Genomic DNA, 27,086 nt, shown 5'->3' with positions numbered 1-27,086 from the left:
TCCCCCCAAAATAATTCTAGCTAACTTGATCACTCACTTTATACACGAACAGGAATGTCAAATAGGCTTTTGTTTCCAAAACTTTCATCTGTCCTTGAAAGATAAAAGTTTGCCATTACTGAAAAATGAGCATGTAATACACATTGATACCAACTTCAATATATGTTAAATAATAGCAGGATGATAAGCCTAAGTAACTGATTTTCTAAAATAGAAACCATGAATGTAACATCACTCATTAAATGAATAAGTTTTGGTATGTTTGTCTGCAAATTAGCTGCACTCTTTTCTGATATATCCTCTGAATATTTTTTTTTATGATAAAATACAGAAACCAAAAGTAAAATGGTTGTCAGGGGCTGGAGGGAGGAGGAAATGGGGAGTCATTGTTTAATAAGTATAGAGGTAGAGTTTGAATTTTTCAAAATAAAAAGGTTCTGGTATTTGGTTACCTAACAATGTGAATATACTGCATCCTACGATTTCCTACATAGTGACAAAGTAGATAATACATGATCAAACTATAGATGATTATGAAAAAACGACAGTATAATTTATTACTGTTTTGTTTCACCATGTGGACATTTAAAAATTACATACATAAAATAACATGATGTCTTTCACATTCAAAGATGTAATTCTCCATCTCCCTTCACTACCTAGTTCCTTTCCCCAGAATTAATCACTGTTGCTGTTTCCTATGCATCCTTGCAGAGGTATTCAGTGCATATATACGTTAAGTGGAAGCTTAAGCCCTGTAATCTGTTTTTAACATAAATGACAGCATGCCACACACACAGCGCTACATATTCCTCTTGCCACATAACTGTATATACTGGAATTCAGTCCATTTGAGCTTGTGACAAATAATTTGAGCTGTTTTCCTGCAATAGGACAGACTGGCCTCATGAACTGCATTCTATTTACAGATGCCTCTTATGATCCACGTCATACAAGGTTGGCTACGCTGAGGGCTAGGAAATAAAATTTCTTGCTTTTTAAAATTAAATTGCCTCTTCAGAGGCCAAGTGACTATAAATTGACCTGGCTGATTTGGAAAAAAAAAATTACCTTAAAAGTAGCAAAGGCATCTGAAGCAATATCAAATGTTGACAACTCCACATACTTAAAGAAATCTCTGAATTGATTAGAAAAGAGGAGGATTTTGGCAAGCGGTTCATGTCGAATACATTCTCTCAGCATAATCCCACAACGTAAGGCAATCTGTGGGGCTTCATATCTAAAGCGTAAACAAGAGAGAAATAGAAAATTTTGTTATCCTATTAAAATAATATTAATGGCATCAAAAGAACCATTTCAATACTGCTGTTAATGGAAACACACATACCACTTGTCACGGTTCATTAAATACCCTCTGAAGATCTACTATGTGCCTGGAACTATTCCAGACATATTCCGGAATTTGCGTGTATTCTGAAACACTCAGATACACTCAAATATGAACGTGGTGACAGCTGGGGGTAGGGGGGATGAGGCAGAATGTAAACAATGAAAAGATAATTTCATATATTGAGAAGTGCTGTGAAAACTGATGACAATGAAATACGCCACATTATAAAGGTGACTACTTAATTGTGTGTGTGTGTGTGTGTGTGTGTGTGTGTGTGAGTGACTACTTAAGTTATTTCACTTTAGACTAAAGTAAAGGGCAAAATGTTCCAAGCAAAGGGAAGTAACTGTGCAAAGGCTCCATGACAAGAACAGGCCTGGCGAAACAGAGGAGAAATAAGGCCTGCATGATTTGATTGTAGGGGAAGAACTGTGAGTGGTGTGAAATGAGGCAGGGGTGGAGAGAAGGGGCAGGAGCCAGATCAGATACAGCTTTGTCAGCTAAGGTAAGCAGTGTGGTTTGAAGTATAACAGGAAGCCTTTGAAGAGTTTAAAGAAAGAAATTGACAAGGCTAACTTATGATTTGAAAAGATCACTCTGGCTTCTTGTTGAGAATGTCTGTAAAACAGCGGGAAACATATAAGAACGGGAGCAGAACCCAGGAGAGGGGACAGGGGCTTGGCCTGGGGTAGCAGGAGCAGAACAGAGGACTAGGCAGGTGATGGATACTGTTTGGAGGAATAGTCAACAGGACTTGCTGATGATGTAGCTGGACTTGGGTGAGGGAATAAATTTGGAAACTGAGAATTCAAGAATGATTCCTATGTTTTTGGCTTTAATCACTGGGTAGGTGGTGGTGCTATGTATTAAGATGAATAAACTAGTAGAGGAACAAGTTAGTAAAGAAATTAAGAGTTTGTGGTTGACCACATTAGTTTTGAGATGGCTGATATCTAAGTAGAAATGTCTCCTTGGCAGTAGGATACACCTATCTGGAAAAAAATAGGGGAGACCTATATAAATATATGATTTGCATGCAATAGGTGTGGATTGATTGACTCACTTAAATCCTAAGTGGAATCATGGCTCACAGCAAAAAATATGCTAGACAAACAAAATATCTACTGTGGGAAACAATTCAGGACTGGCATACTAGATTGGTTCCATTTCTAATATGACAACAATCTCTCAAAGTCAAATTCAATCTCTAAGTAAATTTAAGATATATTCTAGTGTGTGATAAGATTTTAAGAAAATGAATAATGCTTAGCCCAAGTACAACAAGCCCTATATTGAAATAATACAGTTGACAATTGTGTGGTAAATATAGGAAGAATAGAACAAAGAAAGATATAGTTGTGATACACTGGGAAGTGAGCAGAGTATAGGGCCCCTCCCCCAAAAAAATCTGGTGGGGCGTGACTGCTCACTCCTATACTCCCAGCACTTTGGGAGGCTGAGGTGGATGGACTGCTTAAGCTCAGAAGTTCGAGACCAGCCTGGCCAACATGGTTGACTTTACAAAAAATTAAAAAATAAAAAATTTAGCTGAGACCCTGACTTTACAAAAACTAAAAAAATTAGCTGGGCATGGTGGCACACACCTGTAGTCCCAGCTACTTAGGAAGCTGAGGAGGGAGGATTGCTTGACCCTGGAAAGTTAAGTGAGACTCTGTCTCCAAAAAATAAAAATAAAAATAAAAATAAAATTTGACCATATTTTTAAAGAGATATCATTGACCATTTCAACTGAATACTAGTTTTTATGGTACTTTTATGGTACTATAAAACTTTAAGATATTTTATTACTCATCAACTACTAGCAACGACATTTTGTTGAACAATAAGTAATGAACTATTCTTTATAAGATTATAGAATTTTCATGAAAGACAGATTCAAGAATAAAGATTCAATTGAGGAAACAGACGACTTTCCAATATCAAATTTACAAATATTAGTAGAAGAAACAGCAAACAAAGATACCAGGGTGGTATTTATTCATTTTTGTCCTGTTTATGCTGAATGATATTCACAAATATTATTTGAGTATTTCCTGAATAACTCGCAGTAACATTAAATGCTAATATATTCAGATAGTCATGATTCTTCGTAGAATATAAGGAATGCCAATTTATAGTGCTAGTAATTTCTCTTAATAGAAAAACTTGAAACTTAGGCTACTGGCTCAAAAGGAACAGTTATCAGGTGGGGTTTTATTAAAGATGTTGTAAAGAGGGGTATATGTTCTGAAATGTAAAGGAGAAAAGCGCTGTCATTTATTGATAGAGTACTCAAGAGAGTATAAAATAAAGGCTGTTGGCCTAGAGAGAAAAGAATCTAAGGGAAGGACAATTAAAATCCAGATTTATTGATTAGTAAGATATGTATGGACTTTTGTAATTTGGCCCTAACCTTAACTTTTCAGTTTCATTTCCCATCACATTCGTTACTTCCCTGGAGCCCCTCGTTCCCTCAGTTGGAATGTGCTTCTCCTTACATTCCCACGACTGAGATGCTTCTCGTCTTTCAAGGCTTGGTTCAAATGCCACCTCCTCCTTGAAGCCTTTCCTAATCACTACGATTCAGGATTATTCTCTCTGCCCTTCACACTCATACAGCAGCTTGTCTGTAATTTCTCTTTAATACTTTTTTCATTCTGTATTATGTTATACTGCAGTAAATTGCTATAGGTCTATTTTCTTCACTTCATGACAATCAATTTAATTGTTGGGGCTATGCTTTACTTATCCTGTTACCTTCTCCTCTCCTCCCCTATCCCCATCTCCATTTGGTGTCTATGTCATTGATTGCTACTTTCTCCTGCCCCTACCCCAGTCTCCAAAGAGTGCCTAGTATAATGTTTTTCACAAAGCATGCATATAATGAATTTAATGAACCTCAAACTGAAGAAATGTCTTAATACTACTCTAATGAGAGTCAAACTCTGACTTACACAAAATATGCATCATCTCTGGCCAACATTTTCTCATTTCTTAATTCAATTTCCAAACTAAGACCATCTACAAAAAGTTTCCATTCCAACTTTTGGGTATAATTAGTTCTCTTTTTCCTTTCATTTCGTGAAGCTTATTGAAACCATCTGTGAGGCACTGAGAGTTTATTCTTGAGAAACAAAACAATGTTTTAAAAAATCAAGACTCCTCTGGGTCAGCACACTTGTCATTTCATCCCAGCAGTTTGACATCTGTCATTCTGAGATTACAACTTCTTAAAGTTAGAAATACATAAGGATATACAGAGATATATAGGGAATCCCAATTCTCCTCAGTACTCTTTAAGGGATTTATAATTCACATAGATCATTTCTACCTGACTACCCTCTAGTATATTGACTTTTGATAGGTTATTGCTTGCTATATAAAGAAGTGCTCTGAAAGATAAGCATATGTGAAGTTTCAAATTCCACTAACATTAATATTCTTAGGTCTGGTAAAGAATCAATATTTATCTCACCTAGTCTGCTCTACTCATAGATAAGCTTCCTGATGGCAAGGATCCTGCCTAATTATTGCATTTCCCACAATGGCTAACCATGGCAGGTCCCCAGTAAAGGTTAATCTGATGAATGCTGAATCACTATTTCATAGAATTGAATCATATCTTCCCTGTTGATCTGTAATTTGGATCATACAGTCTGGACTATAATGAACTGTGTCAGTGTGGAGAAGGCATACAACTATCTAGGCATGCCCATCAAATAATAACAGCATAATGAAAGGTCTCTCTCAAATTCAATGAAAGCCAAAATGTAAAAGCAATGGTCTCAGTTAGCAGTGAGCTACAGTAATCATCACACAGAAAATGGTTAGAAGAATGATCTTGTACAAGAATATTTCAATTTAAGAACAAAGATTACATTATGTAAGGGGGAAAATGGCTTTTGTGATTATTGCTGGAAGTAAACAAGGCCAGGAAATACCTGGAAAACTTTTGTAAAATGCCATTCAACAAACACTTGGCCTCTTCAATATAGTCAAGAAGGTATGTTTCTAATCTAGAAACATTTGCTGACTAAAAATAATGAGTTAGGCCAGGCATAGTGGTTCATGCCTATAATTCCAGCACTTTCGGAGGCTGAGGCAGGAGGATTGCTTGAGCCCAGGAGTTTGAGACCAGCCTGGGCAACATAGTGGGACTCTGTTTCTACGAAAAAAAAAAAAATAATTAGCTAAGTGTGGCATGCACTTGTAGTCCCAGCTATTGGGAGGCTGAGTCAGGAGGATCACTTGAGCCTAGGTGAGACTATAGTGAGCTGTGATCACAGCACTACATTCTAGTACAGGCAACACAGCAAGACCCTGTCTCAATAAATAAATAAAATAATGTGTTAATTCTGTCTACCAAAAAGGCCTAGAAGCAATAACAATCCAGTGTCAATGAGCACTCCTAGCATCCAGATTGTAGTCTCTAAGAACCATTCCTCTCTAAAAATAACCAACATCCTTGGTAGGAATTTCAGGTCTTTGTCAGCAAATGTACAAGTTGGGTGGCATATCTTGTTATACCAGAAAGCAAGGAAGCTCTCACAAACTATTTTAGTGATGTTAAGAGATATCACCTAGAAGGGGCTACAGATGGTCAACTGAGCATTATATAAATGTGTAGAACTAAATAAGACATATAGAAAACATTCAATCCATTAGTTAATCAGACACTGGAAGAGTGTGTGTGTCTGTGTACATATGTATATATATATATATATATTTATAAACACACACACATATATAAAGGCAGGTGGAGGAAGGGAAATAACTCATTAGACACCAATGAAAGTTCCTAGGATATCTTATTTTTCTCTAAAATGATAATTAAAAGAAAAGAATTGAGCATTTATTCTGCCTCTCTGGTATGAACTGTACTTCAGAGTATTCTAACACCTGAAGCTGTGGTGGGTGAATGACAGTATTCTCTATAAAACTAGTTTAGCCAATAAAATATACAAAAGAAATGACGGAATTCAAAATTACCTTTTTGTCACCTCTAGTGAAATGACAGAATCAGGCAATGTTCGTCAATGGATGGTAAAACAAGTTTAAGGTCGATGGGAAACTTTATAGTGGATTAGACTGTCACCATCTGAACCCATTGCTCAGTCTTTTTTTTTTTTTTTTTTTTTGAGACGGAGTCTCGCTCTGTCGCCTGGGCTGGAGTGCAGTGGCCGGATCTCAGCTCACTGCAAGCTCCGCCTCCCGGGTTTACGCCATTCTCCTGCCTCAGCCTCCCGAGTAGCTGGGACTACAGGCGCCTGCCACCTCGCCCGGCTCGTTTTTTTTGTATTTTTTAGTAGAGACGGGATTTCACTGTGTTAGCCAGGATGGTCTGGATCTCCTGACCTCGTGATCCGCCCGTCTCGGCCTCCCAAAGTGCTGGGATTACAGGCTTGAGCCACCGCACCCGGCCAAAATCTCTTATATACTTTCACCTTTCTGTGGGTTGAAATGGCAATGAACAAAGTGATCTTAGATAGCACATGCTGAAGATGACAGAACCCCCTGATGAACTAGAACATCTGCTCTGCACTATTACATGAGAAATATACTTAACTTGTTGTGAGGCCACTTCACTTTGGGGTCTATGTGTTACAGAGGCTTTGCATCCCCTAACTAATACATGATACAAGGATCTTTCCCTTTCCAGAACTGAAGAAACAATTCTCCAGTAAAACAATTATTTTATACGCAAAACCAAAGTAATCATAGTATACTACTTTGCTCACTAATAAATAATAACTACACAGTCATAATAATCTAAATGTGATTATTAAAATTTAAAATTATGATAACATTTATTAGGAAGATAAGGGAAAGGAAATAGAATAATGGTGGCAGTAAAAAGACTATCATCTAGTAAAGATACTGCTTAAAATTGATAAATGAAAAATTAGTATAAGCCCATTATTTGTAACACAGAGGTAAATATATGATGAAAACAATGATGAACAAATAAACAAATGAACAAATAAAAAAGATAAAAGTGGTTGTCTTTGGGTAATAGGACTGAAAAATGGAGAAGAAAGAGGCAAAGAGGCCGGGCGCAGTGACTCACACCTGTAACTCCAGCACTTTGGGAGGCTGAGGTAGGCAGATCACTTGAGGTCGGGAGGTCAAGACCAGTCTGACCAAATAGTGAAACCCTGTCTCTACTAAAAATACAAAAATTAGTCGTGCGTGGTGGTGGGCACCTGTAATCCCAGCTACCCAGGAGGCTGAGGCAGGAGAATTGCTTGAACCCCGGAGGCAGAGGTTGCAGTGAGCCAAGATTGCACCACTGCACTCCAGCCTGGGCAACAGAGCAAGACATAATCTTAAAAATAAATTATATATATATATGTGTGTGTATATATATATATATGAAAGAAAGAAAAAAGAAAGAGGCAAAGAACTATTCATTGATATATATGATTTTTAAACAATGTCTTATTTTGATACAATTAAATATTTAAAATGTACAAGAGAGAAAATGAACACAGGTGAGATGGACTAGGTATGAAACAGCAGGATTGAAAACAGGAATACAATAAAATAAAGAGATATGCTGGTTTAAGATAGTGGAGTAGAAAGACAAGGGGAGGAAGAAGATGATCTGCTGTCCTCAAGCTTTGCTACACCCAGATCTCCAGTCATTATGATTCAGAGTAGCCCCCAAATGCCCAAGAAACATTTATAAATAAGTGTACATAAAAATAATAATCAGGGATTCTATTACCTAGCTCAACTTCAGTTTTATAGCTTCCCTATAGACCCACATACATTCACCTTGGCAGATGCTAGCTACTGGAAAAACTCTCATATCTGTATTTCAGTTCCCAGAAGCAGAATATATATGTGTGTGTTTGTGTGTATATTGAGGACTTCAGTCTCATGCAGTCAGGAAAAGGGTAAGTGGGCAGCTACGAATAGGGCAGATAGGGAAGCATAAGCAATACTGTAATAGGAAGAGACAGAAATAGCAGAACTGTGGGGGAAAGGAAGGCAGTAAATGGAAACATAACATTTAGAAACATTAAGGTGCAAAGAAAGGATTTTGCTGCAGCCTAGGTAATCACAGAGACAGATCTAGAGGGCTGACCTCACGCAAGACAAATATCTTTACTGCAGTTCCAGAAGGGAACTGATCATATCTCAAATGAGGTTAATGCTATGTACTTTTAACAACTATTAAAAACTTAGCCCTACTTGAAAGGAAGCCATGTACCTACCCTTTGAGGAGCATAAACAGGATATGAGGATGAGCACTAATATACTCCACAGTAGGACTCCGAGTGCCTATCTGTCTTCTCAGGATGTTGTTAAATATCTGGGTCACATCTTTTTTTCCCTGTTAAAGAAACAAACAGCAATTAAACTGTACACTCCAAATGGATGAATTGTATAGTATGTGGAATATATACATACACACATACACACACAGACAGAAATGGTACCATCCTTTCTAATATGCAAAAAACGTTAACTTACTCTTCCCATAGACCCCTAACAAGCTGTGCATGCAAACACAGTCTACAAAATGGATGCAGCTCCTTGCCGCAGGATTTGTGCTGGGGGAAATTTGACCAACTGGAAGTCCATTTCCCACAGAGCGCAGAAGGACATAAAGTGAATACAACAGAACTGAATTCTTTGTTTTTTCACTGTCTACCTTTATGCAAGAAAAAAATTATGATTATCATTTTTAAGCCTTCATGAATAAGGAAGGAAAATAGATGAAGAAAATAAGATTTTAATAAAATGTAGGTTAAAATCAAATTCCTTTTTCTTACATCTACTTCATAGTATTTTTTGCCTTCAAGTTATCACTTTATTCACTCTTCTTCACCCTAGTGCCTTGATTTAAAAAAAAAAAAAAAGTGGGTTTTCCATTAGGTGGAAGTATTTAATCTAGGTGATCATAACAAATCATATCTAGCCTACAGGAATAGAAGAGATCACTGAATCAGTGAGACAGAGGAACCAGATACGGAATCATGGATAGGGCTTCTTAGAGTCCTCATGGACGAGACCTGCACTCTCATATACCTTACAACCTGTCTAGCCTGGTTTTCCAAAAGAAATCTTGGACTGGACCTGAGTTTACTATATGAAAAATATATACAAGAATGACTGCTATTGTTTGGCTCTGTGTCCTCACCCAAATCTCATCATGAATTGTAATCCGTATAATCCCTACGTGTGGAGGGCAGGACCTGGTGGGAGGTGATTGGATCATGGGAGTGGTTTCCCCCATGCTGTTCTCATGATAGTGAATCAGTTCTCACTTGATCTGATGGTTTTATAAGGGGCTCTTTCCCCATTGTTCGTTCACTCTTCTTTCTCCTGCTGCCATGTGAAGGTCTGTGCCTGCTTCCCCTTCTGCCATGATTGTAAGTTTCCTGAGGCCTCCCCAGCAGTGTGGAATTGTGAGTCAATTAAACCTCTTTCCTTTATAAATTACCCAGTCTCAGGTATTTCCTTACAGCAGTGTGAGAACATAGTAATACAATGACATTGCATTCTCAATCAGTATGGCCCTAGTTCTGGCCATCATCTCTCAAATGAACTATTAAAGAGCTTGCTTAAGTTACTGTCTCCACTTCAAAGCATCCTCACCCTATCAGAGTGAGCTAGCTAGAAATGCAAATCTGACCATGCCATCTCTCTCCTTAAACTCTTCAACGTCTCCCTTTTGCTTAGAACAAAGTCCAATACAAAAAGGCCAGGCGCAGTGGCTCACACCTGTAATCCCAGCACTTTGGGAGGCTGAGGGGGGCAGATCAGGAGGTCAGGAGTTCAAGACTAGCCTGACCAATATGGTGAAACCCCATCTCTAGTAAAAATACAAAAATTAACCAACTGTAGTGGTGCGCACCTGTAGTCCCAGCAACTTGGGAGGCTGAGGCAGAAGAATTGCTTGAACCTGGGAGGCAGAGGTTGCAGTGACCCAAGATCGTGCCACTGCACTCCAGCCTAGGCAACAGAGCAAGACTTCATGTCAAAAATAAATGAAAGAAAAAAAAAGTCCAATACCTTCAATGACTTGACAGTGGCCAAGTTTTCCAGTCTCATCAGCTAACTATCATTTCCAATTCCTACATCAAGTTCTATTAGCACCAAATTGCTGCACCACATATACACAACATTTTATGGTTCTATATCTTTGCCGATGCTCTTTCATTTTTCATGAACTCTGTCGTTCTTTAAGATTCAGTTCAGGAGTATTCTGGGATGAGTGCCACTCTCTGTACTACAACCATGTCCTTTGCCACATTGATCAGTACCTCCTCTTCCCTACTACCTCTACCTCTACCTTCACAGCAGCAAATACTGAGTGCTTACTCTGTGCCAGGCACTTTATGCTAAGGGCTTTACAGGTATTATCCAATTTCCACAACAACCTTATTTTTTTAAATTTCATATTCTTTTTGTTAATTTTTTTCTGGCATGCATACAACAACCTTATAATATACATATAATAAAAAAGAAAGCAAGGATTTATAATATATGTTTTATAAAATGTACAAATGTAAATATGTATATATATATATAATAAATAAGGAAATTAAGGATTAATGAGATTGCCTAGATCTCACTGTCCTGTCAGATACTGATAAATATCTACAAGCACTAACACCATCCAAGAAAATATGACCTCAGCAATTGAACTAAATAAGACACCAGGGACCAATCCTGGGAGAACAGAGATATATGACCTTTCAGACAGAGAATTCAAAATCACTGTTTTGAGGAAACTCAAAGAAATTCAAGATAACACAGAGAAAGAATTCAGAATTCTATCATAAATTTAATACAGAGATTGAAATAATTAAAAATAATCAAGTAGAAATTCTAGAGTTGAAAATGCAATTGACATACTGAAGAATGCATCAGAGTCTCTTAATGACAGAATTGATTAAGCAGAAGAAAGAATTAGTGGCTTGCAGACAGGCTATCTGAAAACATGCAGTTAGAGGAGACAAAAGAAAAAAGAATAAAAAACAACGAAGAATGCCTACGATATCTAGTGAATAGTCTAAAAAAGGCAAATCTAAGACTTTCTGACCTTAAAGAGAAGGTAGAAAAAGAGATAGGGGTAAAAAAACTTACTCTAAGAGATAATATCCTAGAACTTCCCAAACCTAGAGAAAGATATGAATATTCAAATACAAGAAGGTTATAGAACACACCAAGCAGATCTAAACCAGAGAAGACTACTTCAAAGCATTTAATTCAAACTCCCAACGTATAAAAAAAAAAAAAAAAAAAATCCTAAAAGCAGCAGGTGAAAAGAAACAAATAACATACAATGGAGCTGCAATACATCAGGCAGCAGACTTTTCAGTGGAAACCTTACATGCCAGGAGAGAGTGGCATGACATATTTAATGTGCTGAAGGAAACAAATCTTTTACCCTAGAATAGTATATCTGGTGAAAATACCCTTCAGGCACAAAGGAGAATTAAAGACCTTCCCAGACAAACAAAAGCTGAGGGATTTGATCAATACTAGACCCATCCTACAAGAAATGCTAAAGGTAGTTCTCCAATGTGAAAGAAAAGGATGTTAATAAGCAAGAAGAAATCATCTGAAGGTATAAAATCCACTGGAAATAGGAAGCACACAGAAAAACACAGAATAGGATAACACTGTAATGGTTGTGTGTAAACTACTCTTGTCTTAAGGAGAAAGACTAAATGATGAACCAACCAAAAATATTAACAACTTTTCAAGGTATAAACAGTACAATAAGACATAAAGAGAAACAACAAAAAGTTAAAAAGCAGGGGAGGAAGTTAAGATGTAGGGCTCTTAGTAGTTTTCTTTCTGTGCATTTCTTTATGTAATTAGTATTAAGTTGTCATCAGCTTAAAACAATGGGTTATAAGATGGTATATGCATGCCTCATGGTAACCTCAAATAAAATACAATGGATACACAAAAAATAAAAACCAAGAAATTAAAGCACACCACCAGAGAAAATCACATTCACTAAAAGGAAGACAGAATGGAAGAAAAGAAGGAAGAAACAATAAAAAACAACCAGAAAACAAATAACAAAATGGCAGGAGTAAGCCCCTACTTGTCAGTAATAACATTGTATGTAAATGGACTAAAGTCTGCAATCAAAAGACACAGAGTGGCTACTTGGGAGGCTGAGGTGTAAGGATCACCTGAGCCCAGGAGGTCAATGGTTCAGTGAGCTGTGACTGTGCTACTGCACTCCAGCCTGGATGACAGAGAGAGACCCTGTCTCAAAAAAAAACAAAAACAAAACAAAAACACACACACACACACACACACACACACACACACACACACACACACACATAGAGTGGTTGAATGGATGAAAACAACAAGACCCAGATGATCTGTTGCCTACAAGAAATACACCTCACCTATGAAGATACACATGAACTGAAAATAAAGACATGGAAAAAGATATTCCATGCTAATGAAAACAAACAAACAAAACCGAGGAGGAGTAGCTATATTTACATCAGACAAAACAGATTTCAAGACAAAAACTGTAAGAAGAGACAAAGAAAGTCATTATATAATAACAAAGGGGTCAGTTCAGCAAGAGGATATAACAATTGTAAATATATATGCACCAAACACTGGAGCATCCAGATATGTAAAACAAATATTATTAGAACTAAAGTGAGAGATCCATCCCAATATAACAGTAGCAGATCTTAGATCTGGGACATGACAACTTTTAACACTGTTATTCAACATAATATTGGAAGTCTTAGCTAGAGCAATCAAACAAGAGAATGAAATGAAGAGCAAATATTATTAGAGCTAAAGTGAGAGATAGATCCCAATATAACAGTAGCAGATGTTAGATCTGGAACATGACAACTTTTACCACCATTATTCAACATAATATTGGAAGTCTTAGCCAGAGCAATCAAACAAGAGAATGAAATGAAGGGCATCCAAATTGGAAGAGAAAAGTCAAATTATCCTTGTTTGCAGATGATATGACCTTATATTTGGAAAAAACTAAAGACTCCACAAAAAAACTATTAGAATTGATGAGCAAATTCAATAAAGATGCAGGATACAAAAATGAACATACAAAAATCAGTAGCATTTCTATGTGCTAACAGTGAACAAGCTGAAAAAGAAATCAAAAAAGAAATCTCATTTATAATAGCAACAAATAAATAAATACCTAGAAATTAACTTAACCAAAGAAGTAAAAAATCTCCATAATGAAAAGTATAAAAAAACTGATGAAAGAAATTAAAGAGGACATGCAAAGAAGGAAAGATATTCATGTCCGTGGATTGAAAGAAACAATATTGTTAAAATGTTCATGCTACCCAACATAATCTACAGATTCAGTACAATCCCTGTCAAAGTACCAATGACATTCTTCATCGAAATAGAAAAAACCATCCAAAATTTACATGGAGCCACAAAAAACCCAGAATAGCCAAAACCATCCTGAGCACAAAGAACAAAACTGAAGAAATCACATGACTTGACTTTGCATTATACTACAGAGTTACATAGTAACCAAACAGCATGGTACTGGCATACAAACAGACACACAGACCAATGGAACAGAACAAAGAACCCAGAAACAAATTTACGCACCTACAGTGAACTCATTTTTTACAAAGATGCCGAGAACATACATTGAGGGGAAAAGACAGTCTTCAACAAATCATGCAGAGAAAACTGAATATCCATATGCAGAAGAATGAAATTAGACCCCTATCTCTTGTCACATACAAAAATCAAATCAAAATGGATTAAAGACTTTTATCTAAGATCTATGAAACTGTGAAGCTACTAAAAGAAAATATTGGGGAAACTCTCCACGACCTTGGTCTAGGCAAAAACTTCTTGAGCAAAACCCCATAAGCACAGGTAATCAAAGCAAAAATGGACAAATGGGACCACATCAAATTTAAAAGCTTCTGCACAGTGAAGGATACAATCAACAAAGTGAAAAGACAACATCCAGAACACAGGCCTTCTATGAAAAGGTGGTCAACATCACTGATTATCAGAGAAATGCAAATCAAAACTACAATGAGATATCATCTCACCACAGTTAAAATGCCTTTTATCTAAATGTCAGGTAACAACTGTTGCTGGTGAGGATGTGGGGAAAAGGAAAACTTCATATGCTGTTGGTAGGAATGTAAATTAGTACAACTGCTATGGAGAACAATTTGGAGGTTCCTCAAAAAACTACAAATAGAGGCCGGGTGTGGTGGCTCAAGCCTGTAATCCCAGCACTTTGGGAGGCCGAGGCAGGCGGATCACGAGGTCAGGAGATCAAGACCATCCTGGTTAACACGGTGAAACGCCATCTCCACTAAAAATACAAAAAAATTAGCAGGGCCTAGTGGCAGGCACTTGTAGTCTCAGCTACTCGGAAGGCTGAGGCAGGAGAATGGCGTGAACCCGGGAGGAGGAGCTTACAGTGAGCCAAGATCACGCCACTGCACTCCAACCTGGGCGACAGAGCAAGATTCTATCTCAAAGAAAAAAAAAAAAAAACTACAAATAGAGCTACCATATGATTTAGCAATCCTACTCTTAGGTATATGCCCCAAAGAAAGGAAATCAGTATATCAAAGAGATATTTACACTCCTGTATTTGTTTATAGTATTGTTCACAATAGCCAAGATTTGGAAACAACCTAAGTGTCCAAAAACAGACGACAAAATGAGGATAAAGAAAATGTGGTACCTATATACAATAAAGTAGTATTCAGCCATAAAAAGGAATGAGATTCTATCATTGCAACAACATGGATGGAACTGGAGGTCATTATGTTAAGTGAAATAAACCAGGCACAGAAAGACAAACATCAGATGTTCTCAGTTATTTGCAGGATCTAAAAATTAAAACAAATGAACTCATGAAAATCAAGAATAGAAGCATGGTTACCAGAGGCTAGGAAGGTAGTAGGGGAGTATGTGTTTGGGGGATGGGGATGGTTAAGGGGTACAAAAAACAATAGAAGCAATGAATAAGATCTAGTAACTATACCAAGGATAAATGCTTGAGAGGATGGATACCCAAATTTCCATGGTGTGGTTATTACACATTATATGCCTGTACTAAAATATCTCATATACACTGTCTACTATGTACCCACAAAAATTAAAAAGAGAAAAAGGAAATAAATAAAAACCCATGCTCTCACAAGGTCAGGAGTTCGAGACCAGCATGGCTAAGATGGTAAAATCCCATCTCTACTAAAAATACAAAAATTAGCCAGGTGTGGTGGCATGCACCTGTAATCCCAGCTACTTGGGAGGCTGAGGCAGGGGAATCACTTGAACCCAGGAGGCAGAGGCTGCAGTGGGCTGAGATCGCGCCATTGCATTTGAGCCTGAGCAACAAGAGTGAAACTCTGTCTAAAAAAAAAAACAACCCATGCTCTCCAAATGTCCTCTCTCCGAAACCCAACCCCCCAACCAAAGCCCAAAAAACTTAATAGTATAAAAAACAAGCAATCTGCCAGGAATGGTGGCTCATCCATGTAATCCCAGCGCTTTGGGAGGCTAAGGCAGGCAGATCACCTGAGATCAGGAGTTTGAGACCAGGCTGACCAACATGGTGAAACCTTGTCTCTACTAAAAATACAAAAATTAGCCGGGTGTGGTGGTGCATGCCTGTAATGCCAGCTACTCGGGAGGCTGAGGCACGAGAATCGCTTGAGCCCTGGAGCCAGAAGCTGCAGTGAACTGAGATTGTGCCACTGAATTCCAGCCTGGGCAACAGACCAAGATCCTGCCTCAAACAAACAAACAATCTAACTAGAAAATGGACAAAAGGCTGGGTGGGGTGGCTAGTGCCTATAATCCCAGTCATGAAATTACTTTGGAAAGCTGAAGCAGGCGGATTGCTTGAGCCAGAAGTTTGAGAGTAGCCTGGGCAACATAGCAAGACCCCATCTCTACTTAAAAAATAAAATAAAAATAAACAAAAAAGAGAAAATGGGTAAAAGACATGAAGAGACATTTTACCAAAGAGGAAATACAGATGGCAACAAGCACATAAAAGATGTTCAACATCGTTAGCCATTAGGGAAATGAAAATCAAAACCACAATGAACTATTACTACATGCCTATCAAAATGGCTACAGTAAAAAACAGCAACAACATCAAATGCTGGCAAGAATGAAGAGAAACTGTACTCATAGATTGTGGTGGAAATGTAAAACAGTATAGCCAATCTGGAAAACACTTTAGCAGTTCCTGAAACAGCTAAACATGCAGCTAACCCTAACAGCAATTGTGCTCTTTGCATCTATCACAGAGAAATGAAAACTTATGTTCACACAAAAACCAATTAGGAAGTGAATCTTCAATTGAAAAGGATACTTCAAAATCAGTTGCTCTCATAATTTAAAAACACGAAAAAATGTTTACAGGCCGGGCATGGTGGCTGATGCCTGTAATTCTAGCACTTTGAGAGGCCAAGGCTAGAGGATCAGTTGAACCCCAGGAGTTTGAGATCAGTCTTGGCAACATGGTGAAAACCCATCTCTACAAAAAAAATACAAAAATTAGCTGGGTGTAGTGGCACACGCCTACAGTCCCAGCTATTTGGGAGGCTGAGGTGGGAGGATCACTTGAGCCTGGGAGGTGTAGGTGGGAGGTGTAGGTTGCAGTGAGCTAAGATCATGCCACTGATGGTTAAAGACTATACTGATGTTAAAGACTATATTTGCTGTATAAAAAAAGATATAGCTGTAAGCATAAATTGGTTTTAAAATGAAAGAAATCATGTTTTGTTCAAACTTTCTAGACCCTACAGTGTAATATTGCAGAATAAATATCAACCCTCTTTGAAATGTCATAGGAACATGTTTTTCATACTTCCCAGTGAAATGCCACAAGAACATTCCATACAGCATTCCAGTGAACAGTAGAAATGAAGCTCCACAGGACTCTATCCAACTTTTACACAGAGGAAAACATTCTTCTAGTTCATTAGCAAATGGGTGCAAAGGCAAAGGAAGCCCCCTGTGGATAACAAAAACAAGTTCTGCTACCGGGGACCGATTCCCAAAACAGAGGAAAGGATTAGAATAGAAAGGATTACAGAACACTGAAACAGGTACAAGCTGGTGAATAATGATCTCTACATTACACATTAATCTTTGTAGCTATCAATTTGTCATGCCAAATCTAACTGGAGTGAAACCTTAACTATTTCAAAACCAGTTTTTTGCAACCCGCAGGTTGCCAGATCGCAAGTCCTGGACTCAGGAGTGGCCAGAAAAAAAGAAAAAAAACTCTCAAAATAACTTTGATAATAAAGAAGCAACATCCAGAAATGACCCCAAATGCCAAAAATTAGCTGGCAATTCTCAGGTTACATATAATGTAACCAGTAAGATCCCAAACCTGAAGAAGCAGCCCTTGTGTTTGCTGGCAAATTCAAAAAAGTCAGCTTTAACATGAAATGCTCCACAATTATTTGCTGAATGAATGATATATATGGAAGTATTAACTAAAATCAAATAAGAAAAGAGAAAAGGAGGGAAGAAATAGGTGGTGAACAGCAGTCACACCAACCAGAATAATTGCTGAAAAAGAGCATCCCTCACGGATAGCATAGATGAGAAAAGGGAAATGAGAAAAGAAGGCAGAGACTAGAAAACACCCACTTTAAAACATAAGCCATTGACTTTTATACAGAATATATATAAAGAATTCTCAAAATTCAGCAACAAAATTAAAAGGGGGCAAAAGATCTGGATACTTCATAAAAGAAGAGATATAGTGGCAAAAATGTACATGAAAAGATGCTCAACATCATTAGTCATTAGGGAAATCCAAATTAAAATCACAATGAGATCTCACAAACCCTTATTAGAATGGCTGAAATAAAACAACAAAACAAAACAAAAAGTTGACATTCCCCAAAAGCCCTACTCCTAGGTATTTATCTAAGTGAAATGAAAAGCTATGTTCACACTAAATACTATACATAAATGGTTATGGCAGCTTTATTTGTAATTGCTAGAAACTGGAAATATGTAAAATATCCTATACGTAGGGAATCGATAAATGAACTGTGGTCCATCCATGCAATGGACTACTACTCAGCAATAAAAAGCCACAGACTCCTAATACATGGCAACGACATGGATGAATCTCAAATGCATTATGCGGACAGAAGCCAGGCTGAAAAGGCTACATACATATGATTCTGTTTACCCAATCTTTTTGCAATGGTGAAAATATAAGGACTGAAAACTGATCAATGGTTGCCAGAGGCTGGGGACAGGAAAAGGAGCTGATTACAAAGAGGCATAGGATAATTTTTTTTTTTTTTTTTTTTGGGACGAGGTCTTGCTCCGTCACCTGGGCTGAAGTGGCACAATCTCAGCTCACTGCAACCTCCACCTGCCAAGTTCAAGCAATTCTCTTGCTTCAACCTCCCAAGTAGCTGGGACTACAGGTGTACACCACCACACCTGGTTAATTTTTGTATTTTTAGTAGAGACAGGGTTTCACCATGTTGGCCAGGATGGTCTCGATCTCCTGAGCTTGTGATCTGCCCACCTTGGCCTCCCAAAGTGCTGGGATTACAGGCATGAGCCACTGCGCCCTGCCGGCATAGGAAAATTTTTTAGGGTGATGGAACCGTTCTTCATTACAGAACTGTGCACTAAAAAGGGTGAATGTTACTATTTATAAATTGTATCATAATTTTAAAAAATGAAACTTATAGCCACTGAAGTCATGGACTTCTCTATTCTTGCTGGTGTGTTGCGGGGGAGTTGAGGTGGGTGGGAGCAAATGGTTATGCTGAATTTCAGTAGCAGAAGTAGAGAGGCAGAACAGTCTGCAGGGTGAGGGGTGGCCACTGAACGGATTAATGAGGGATCTTGCTGGGGACTAAAATTCAAATTGAACTAATTTATACATATTGGGAAAGATACAGGGAATGAAAGTACAAGCTAGCTCAAAGTTGCTCTCAAAAAAATTGAAATATAATTAAATTTACATATTACATGAAATCCATCTGTCGGAATTTATATGGGAGATTATCTACCCCCCGCCCCAATATCTTTGTCATTCTATTTTCTCTGCAGGCTGGCGTCTTCTGTTTCTTTAGTCCACATAGTGAAAAATATGGCCACTGATGGAAAAACTGCATTCAGTATCTTTAGCATCTGGCTAGATACTGGGGTTCTGTCTCAGTTCTAGTTCCAGAATTCCTGCAGAAAGCCTCTGGCCCTCTTTTGGTCAGATATCCACTTGCAGGTCATTCAGCTGTATGTTGTCCAGGGTGTCATGTCACTCAAAATGGTTGTTCCCATGGTAACCATGTGAGTGGAGAAGGAGGGCGTATTCTCCAGAAAAGACAGGGAGCGGGCAGACACAACATGTTATACACAGCACAAGCAGCCTTCATCCTCATGCAGATTACATTCCTGAAAATGTCTGGTACGATCAAACTAATGGTCACTGACTTAATTTTATTACAAATAATTAACAGGTTTCACATCTAATTAAGAGCCTGATGCCAAATGCCATTTTTAATCACCCATAAATTACATTTCTCTTTAGGATAAAGGCCTTCTAAAGCTTATATTCATTAATTTTAGGAGGGCAATAGGGTAATGATAACATAAAATTCCATTTTCTATGACATAGTATTTCCCTACCTGAGATTGTAAATTCTTTAATTTGTCCAGTGATGAGCACGAAACATATAAACAATCAAATAAAATCAAGACCAAATATAATTAAATAAAATCAATGGCTGACATGCATAGTGAGCATTTCAAATTGTTAAATGTATGAAGTACAGTCAAAGCTGGCATTTTAAGGCTTTACAACTTCTGTTATATTTTTACAGTAATAAAACTAAAGGTAAAGAACCACTTTTTTTTCTTTGTCTTTTTTTTTTTTTTTTGAAATGGAGTTTCATTCTTGTTGCCCAGGCTGGAGTACAATGGTGCGATCTTGGCTCACTGCAACCTCCACCTCCCAGGTTCAAGCGATTCTCCTGCCTCAGCCTCCTGAGTAGCTGGGATTACAGGTGCATGCCACCATGGCCAGAGCTAATTTTTATATTTTTAGTACAGATGGGGTTTTGCCACATTGGCCAGGCTGGTCTCGAACCCCTGACCTCAGGTCTCCCAAAATGCTGGGATTACAGACGGGAGCCACCGCGCCTGGCCAAGGACCACTTTAATCAGGTCCAGGGAATAGAAAAAGATTGTTAGAGGATAAACATTTACAAAATGTAGAACTACAAAATGGCTTAATGAAAAGCAGAAAAGCTGATCCTGGAGTGTTTGTTTTGCTTTTTTTTTTTTTTCTTGAGACAGGGTCTCATTCTATTACCCAGGCTGGACTACAGTGGCACAATCTTGGCTCACTGTAGCCTCAACCACCGTGATTCTTCCACCTTAGCCTCCTGTGTAGCTGGGACCACAGGCACGCATGGCCTGCTTTTTTTTTTTTTTTTTTTAAATTTTTTGTTGAGACAGGGTTTTGCCATGTTGCCCGGGGGGGGGGTCTCAAACTCCTGGGCTTAAGCAATCCTCCCACCTCAGCCTCCCAAAGTGCTGGGATTATAGGCGTGAGCCACTGCACTGGGCCTGCTTTGCTAATTTTTTTTTTAATGTGGTAAGAAATAATCATTAGGGATTAAGTTACCACAGAAGACAATTTTCTGCTTCTTTGAGCTGCTTATTCAGCCTGAACAGTTCACTTTGCATCCACCCTAGTTTTGCAAGGCACACCTGCCTTTAAAATGAATGCATCAGACCTTATAGGCAATACATTTTCCCTCCTTTGATCTCTTATCACGTTGTGTTTCAAAACATCAAAGAGTATAAAGCTGTGTTTTGAATAGTAGCCAAACCTCAAAAAACACAGCTGAGTTTGATTCTGAGCCCATAAAAATCAGAAGCCTTGCAAACTGAGTCACAAATTATTTTTTGAACCTCATAATAGTATGCTGAAATGGTTCTTGTCTGTCTGCAATTTTAAGGCTTAAAGGATTAGATAAAAATTTATAGCTACGTAATGAGATTTTTATTTAACCTGAAGGCTGACCTCCTAACTAGCCATTATTCACATGATGATAGCAGGATCCTCCAGTATTGTCCCTACCCCAATGGGCCACTTTCCTCTAGATTCCTGACAGAGAAGTGGGTTTGTCAAAGATTCCTGAGTCAGTCCCTGCCACCCAGTCTAAGTCAGTGCTGCCAGCCGCCATCACTGCTGTCAGCTCAGGGTTCCAAATCCCTGCTCCTGGCACCCTTCAACCCCCATTCATTGCCTTGTTTCCAGCAACTGTTTATTTTTTCAATACTCAGTTTACTCCAAGTGTAGAAAACCATCCCTTCTTCACTTGACATGTGTTGTTTGTTGTTGTTGTTGTTGTTGTTTTGTTTTGTTTTTGTTTTGAGATGGAATCTCGCTCTGTCACCCAGGTTGGAGTTCAGTGGTGCGATCTTGGCTCACTGCAAGCTCCGCCTCCTGGGTTCACGCCATTCTCCTGCCTCAGACTCCTGAGTAGCTGGGACTACAGGCGCCCGCCACCACGCCCGGCTAATTTTTATATTTTTAATAGAGATGAAGTTTCACCGTGTTAGCCAGGATGGTCTCGATCTCCTGACCTCATGATCCACCCGCCTCGGCCTCCCAAAGTGCTGGGATTACAGTCATGAGCCACCGCGCCTGACCTCAACATGTATGATTAGTACAGAGTTCCTTTACAAAGGTTTAAGGTGAACAAAGGATAATTACAGCACAGTGCAGAAACACCTTCAAGTTGAAGTCTACAGATCACTTTTATGAAAGGTTCCTCAGTCTTCCTGATCATCTTTCTCCACGAACACCTTCCTTTTGTCATGGTTCTGGATCCCTCTCTCTCACTGCCTCCAAACCTTTCTTCTATCTTTCTTCTATTTCCTACTCTTATCAACCTTAACCAAAGAGGGCATTTCTCAAATTTCTGTTACTTTTCTCTGCCAAGGAAATCTAAGCTTTTTTCTTTCAGTCTTTTCCTTCCAGACATTGCCTAGAGACTTCAGCCTTTCAAACTAACAAAAAAGCCAATCATGGTATCTTCTAAACAAAAATTCACTTTTTTTCTCTGTAAGGAATGTGCCATTCTCCTAGGTTATCTGGCAAAAGCTGTAGTCCATCCTTAAAATAATAATTTTTCCTTTCTGTTGTCAAAACATAACAGAAATTTTACAGTCAAATGACTGTTGTTCTCTCCAAAGAAGCACCAGGAGAGGCTATTCACTTACTGAAATCATATCATCATCACTCCAAAGAGTTTGAATTATCTTCTAAACAATTTACTAATTCCTTCAGAAAAATGGCTCACTGGTATGTCCCAACACCTTCTTTTGGTCCAATTCTTTTACCTCTGCTTTGATTTCTCATTCTCATTACTACATTCATTCAATCAATTCACATACTAACATGTCACTAGGTATGGCAAACACAGTCCTAGTACTCAAGGCAACATAGAAGTGGCTGTCCCAGTGCAAGCCATGAACCAAGAGACATGGGAGTGGCGGGTTCTGTGTCATTGGAGTAAGTTTGAAGTCAGATGGAATTTTATCAAGCTGTCACTAGCTTATATAGATACTTTAGGCTTGAGAAGGAGAGTTGCCGCCTGCAGGCTGATCATCCATGCCTCCAGTTCATAGAGATAACATAGTAGGTTTCTACAAGTAGGCTAATAATGGCAGGAAGGAAGCGCCTCCTTCCTGAAAATACTGTATGTAGTTGAAATGCTTACAATTGAACTGTACTAAACTTTCACTCCTTTTCATTCATTCATTTATTCATTCAACCAAGAAGTATATACTTTTCTATGGGCTAGAGAAGGAGGATGGCTGCATCTATGGAGTATCACATTCACTTATAATTACGTTCTAGCTATGTGTCACGTCAATTGAATAAACAAAGTTAAGAATTGCCTGCTATCTTATTATCACAATAACAAATCTTCATAATAGTTTTGAATCATCAGTGTTAAAACTTATATTATTCTGGAGGGAAGGCAAGTATATAATACATTTTATTTTAAAAATTAAAGTAATCCACAAGAGTAATCAATTTAACTCCGCATTTGAAGGCTTAATCTTCAGCTATATGGAAAATTCAGATGTTCAGAAAGATACTTCTTTTCTCCAAGGATTCCAGAGAATAAAAGTTTACTTGACAATAATGTACAAGTCTATTTTAGGGAACTAAATGTCTTACTTACAAAATAATTTTTAAATGAACTTCTTCTCAAAAATTTTAATTTATATTTGTTATGCCACATAAAAGAAGGGGAACTTACATAACTTTCTTACGTTGCACTTTTTTTATCCGAGCCAATGCCAAAGAAAGTTGTAAGATACCCAAAGTTTTTCTTTGGTATACTCCTCCCTAACTCCCCAGTTCTTGGAGAGCATTTTGAACCTGAGGTTCTGTGGCTGCTCAAGGCTCCTCCAGGTCACTGAACCTGACGACCTCTCATCCCTGACTCATTCTTCAAGACATAACCATCCTTAGTCGTATTCCTTCCAGCACTCCACTGCAAATTGGGTTAATCTCATAAACTAACTCAAGCGTACTTATGAATTAATGATGACAGTAGCTTAATATGCTGCTGTTCTCAGAGAAATGAGCAAAACAATAGTAAATTTATAAAACTATAATACTATAAGAACAGGGAATCGTTTTACTATTTATAGTCACTTACCAACTAAATCTAAAAAAACATTAAGGGTTATAACAAAAACAAAAATCAAGGGTTATAACAAAAACAAACCAGCTTACATTTAACTTCAGTTCTTGAGTTTGAGAAAAGGAAGAAATGAAAGAATACAACTACTTGACATTTGTGTACAGTTTGCACTCGTATTTAGTGTCCCTATATAACACAACATATATGTGTGTATATTTTTATTTAGTTTAATATTGAAAACAACGCTGTAAGTTCATATTATTCCTATTTTATAGATGAGAAAGCTTAAGCTCAAAGAGGTTAAGTTACTGACCATGAAATAGCAGAGCTGGGACTCTAAGCAATTCTCATTCCGAGTCAAGTGTTTTTTTCACTATGCCACAGCTTCTACAAGTGTTCATAATACCTAATTTTAAATTAAATAAAAGAAACAGAAAAGTATATACATACAGTAAGACTATAATTTCACATATAGCTGGTTTTCAAAGGAAATGGGACCTAAGACGGAGAGGGAGAGTTAGCAAGCCAAGCAAGAGGAAAAAGCAAAAGATTATGGGTCAGAAAATGTCAAAGGCAGAGACTGAATAAGGAAGGGAAAGAAAGAAAAAGACAGCTATAACTGAAAGGATGAGCTGAAGTCCAGTCCCTTCCGAGTCTCCACTTGGTCTTGCTTCTAGCCACAACCGGACTGCATGCCTCCTGGCTCTGCACTCCTCCTCCTCTGCTTCAGCTGCTAAAAATCTTCCCTGATCTAACTTGTGCAGAGAGCTGTGGGCTACTATTTCCACAGATCCCCAGAGCCCTGACCTGATCTTGTTCTAATCACGGTAATCACTGTCATTAGTTTTCCTTCCACTTATTCAGTGAACAAAATGAAAAGCAATTCACTTTGCATATCTCCTCTATCTCTGAGAATGAATGGAGACCCAAGTACCTACCCAATAGGAACAAAATTGGTATTATGGTAGAAACAAAGCAACAAAGCCAAACCAGGACTTCTGTCACCTCAACAGTCAATGCCCAAACTTGCCTATGCATCCATTTCTCACTGAAAAATCACAACCTCTGAGTTACACAATAGATAATAAAATGACTACACATATTCACCACTTACATTTCTAAGCTTTTGTTTTACTTAGTCAATGTATTATTTAGGTAAATGAAGTATAATTGCTTTCAAAAGGAAATAAACATATTACTAGCAATTAACACATTTCTTAAATCATTAGTATAATATGTTCATTAAAAGAACTGTCTGGGCCGGGCACGGTGGCTCAAGCCTGTAATCCCAGCACTTTGGGAGGCCGAGACGGGTGGATCACGAGGTCAGGAGATCGAGACTATCCTGGCTAACACGGTGAAACCCTGTCTCTACTAAAAAATACAAAAAACTAGCCGGGCGAGGTGGCGGGCGCCTGTAGTCCCAGCTACTCGGGAGGCTGAGGCAGGAGAATGGCGTGAACCCGGGAGGCTGAACTTGCAGTGAGCTGAGATCCAGCCACTGCACTCCAGCCTGGGCGGCAGAGCAAGACTCCGTCTCAAAAAAAAAAAAAAAAAAAAAAAAAAAAAAAAGAACTGTCTGAATTTGAAGCTCTGAGTGACTTGCGCAAACTACTTAATATCTTTGAACTTTAGGTTCTTTATAACATGGGGCTAATAACACAATATTAAACGCAAAGGTAGTTTTAAGAATGCAATGAGCTAAATGCTTGAAACTGTACCTGGCACATAGCAAGCATTCAACAAATGTCATTTCTTATTATTACTTCTATTAGCCATTACTTTTGCTACCTAGCTGCATAAAACTTAACTATAGTTTGGCTTTTTGCTTTTGTAAAAAATAGATTAATTGTAGACATTTTAGAAAAAAACTTTAAAAAATAACATATGGAAAGCAATAATGAAAAGTCAAAGTCGAAATAGTGATAGATATATGTTAAAATTGAAAAGCACCACTGGCGTCCTTTTACAGCTGGTTTACCTCAAAGTCTATCAGCTGCAGGTCAGCTATCAGTGTCACCAGCAGGCCACTATTGTAGAGTTCTTGTGCTAGCTGAGCCACTGCTTCTGTCGGGGGTTCTTTTTCATTTGTACCACACAGAATTTCTTTCATTGCTTGCAGTGATTTCGACACTTCTTCTGAAGCCTAGTGACCAAAAAGTATGCTAACAGTTAAAAGAATCAAAGTTTTTAGGCTATAAACAAACAAATAATCCAAAAAACCACTTCTTGGTCTTGGGCTCTGTTTATTTATAATTGATGGTACAGTTACAAACAAACAAAAACAGTAAGCACTGCCTTTTCCATTTTGGAAAATATTATAAATATTATAAAATTTATTTATATAAAAAAGCTCTCTGGTATTTCTACTTAGTCAACATACATTAAATAATCTTTTTTTTTTTTTAGATGGAATCTTGCTCTGTTGCCCAGTCTGGAGTGCAGTGGCACAATCTCGGCTCACTGAAAGCTCCACCTCCTGGGTTCATACCATTCTCTTGCCTCAGCCTCCCAAGTAGCTGGGATTACAGGTGCCCACCCCCACACCCAGCTAATTTTTGTATTTTTAGTAGAGGTGGGGTTTCACCGCGTTAGCCAGGATGGCCTCGATCTCCTGACCTCGTAATTTGTCCACCTCAGCCTCCTAAAGTGCTGGGATTACAGGCATAAGCCATCGCATCCATCGCAATAATCTTTTAAACCACATTCATTGTCTAGTTTTGCTAGCAATTCAACATAAACTTTATTCTTGGAAATTAAATTGATTCAATTTTGAAGACTTATCAGTAGCTGCTAATCTTTATTTAAAGCATTGTGTTAAGGTTTTTCAACAAATTCCTATTCTTTTGATTTTTGAATGGTCCAAGTAGATGATTGTAAATTGTCAAAACTCATAAGCGTTCTTTGTCAATTCATTTATTCCTCATACAGAATCACTGTCTTTTTTGCTATCTATGAAACTTAAAAAAAAAACCTCACTATATTTTAAAGAATACTAGGCAAATCCATAGAGGCAGAAAGTACAGAGATTA

The 27,086-nt window shown here is 38.0% G+C and overlaps 1 protein-coding gene across 6 annotated transcripts in view; it reads right to left on the bottom strand.

Annotated features, from left to right (window-relative positions):
- The window catches only part of CAB39L (calcium binding protein 39 like), a 136,802-nt gene that overhangs the window by 41,351 nt on the left and 68,365 nt on the right, over positions 1-27,086 (bottom strand). For 5 of the 6 annotated variants that reach the window (XM_010363840.2, XM_030922451.1, XM_030922449.1 and 2 more), the window contains 3 exons: positions 26,036-26,200; positions 8,572-8,690; positions 1,072-1,240 (listed from right to left, as the gene is read on the bottom strand). In XM_010363840.2, the coding sequence (XP_010362142.2) occupies positions 1,072-1,240; positions 8,572-8,690; positions 26,036-26,200 (453 nt within the window). The remainder of the gene's footprint in view (positions 1-1,071; positions 1,241-8,571; positions 8,691-26,035; positions 26,201-27,086) is intronic. The other variant, XM_030922453.1, reaches the window with a different exon arrangement.

Source organism: Rhinopithecus roxellana, chromosome 18, assembly GCF_007565055.1.
Source record: "Rhinopithecus roxellana isolate Shanxi Qingling chromosome 18, ASM756505v1, whole genome shotgun sequence".
Lineage (NCBI taxonomy): Eukaryota > Metazoa > Chordata > Mammalia > Primates > Cercopithecidae > Rhinopithecus > Rhinopithecus roxellana.
Note: the sequence above shows the minus strand (reverse complement) of the source record. Positions and strands in the feature narration are given on the sequence as shown.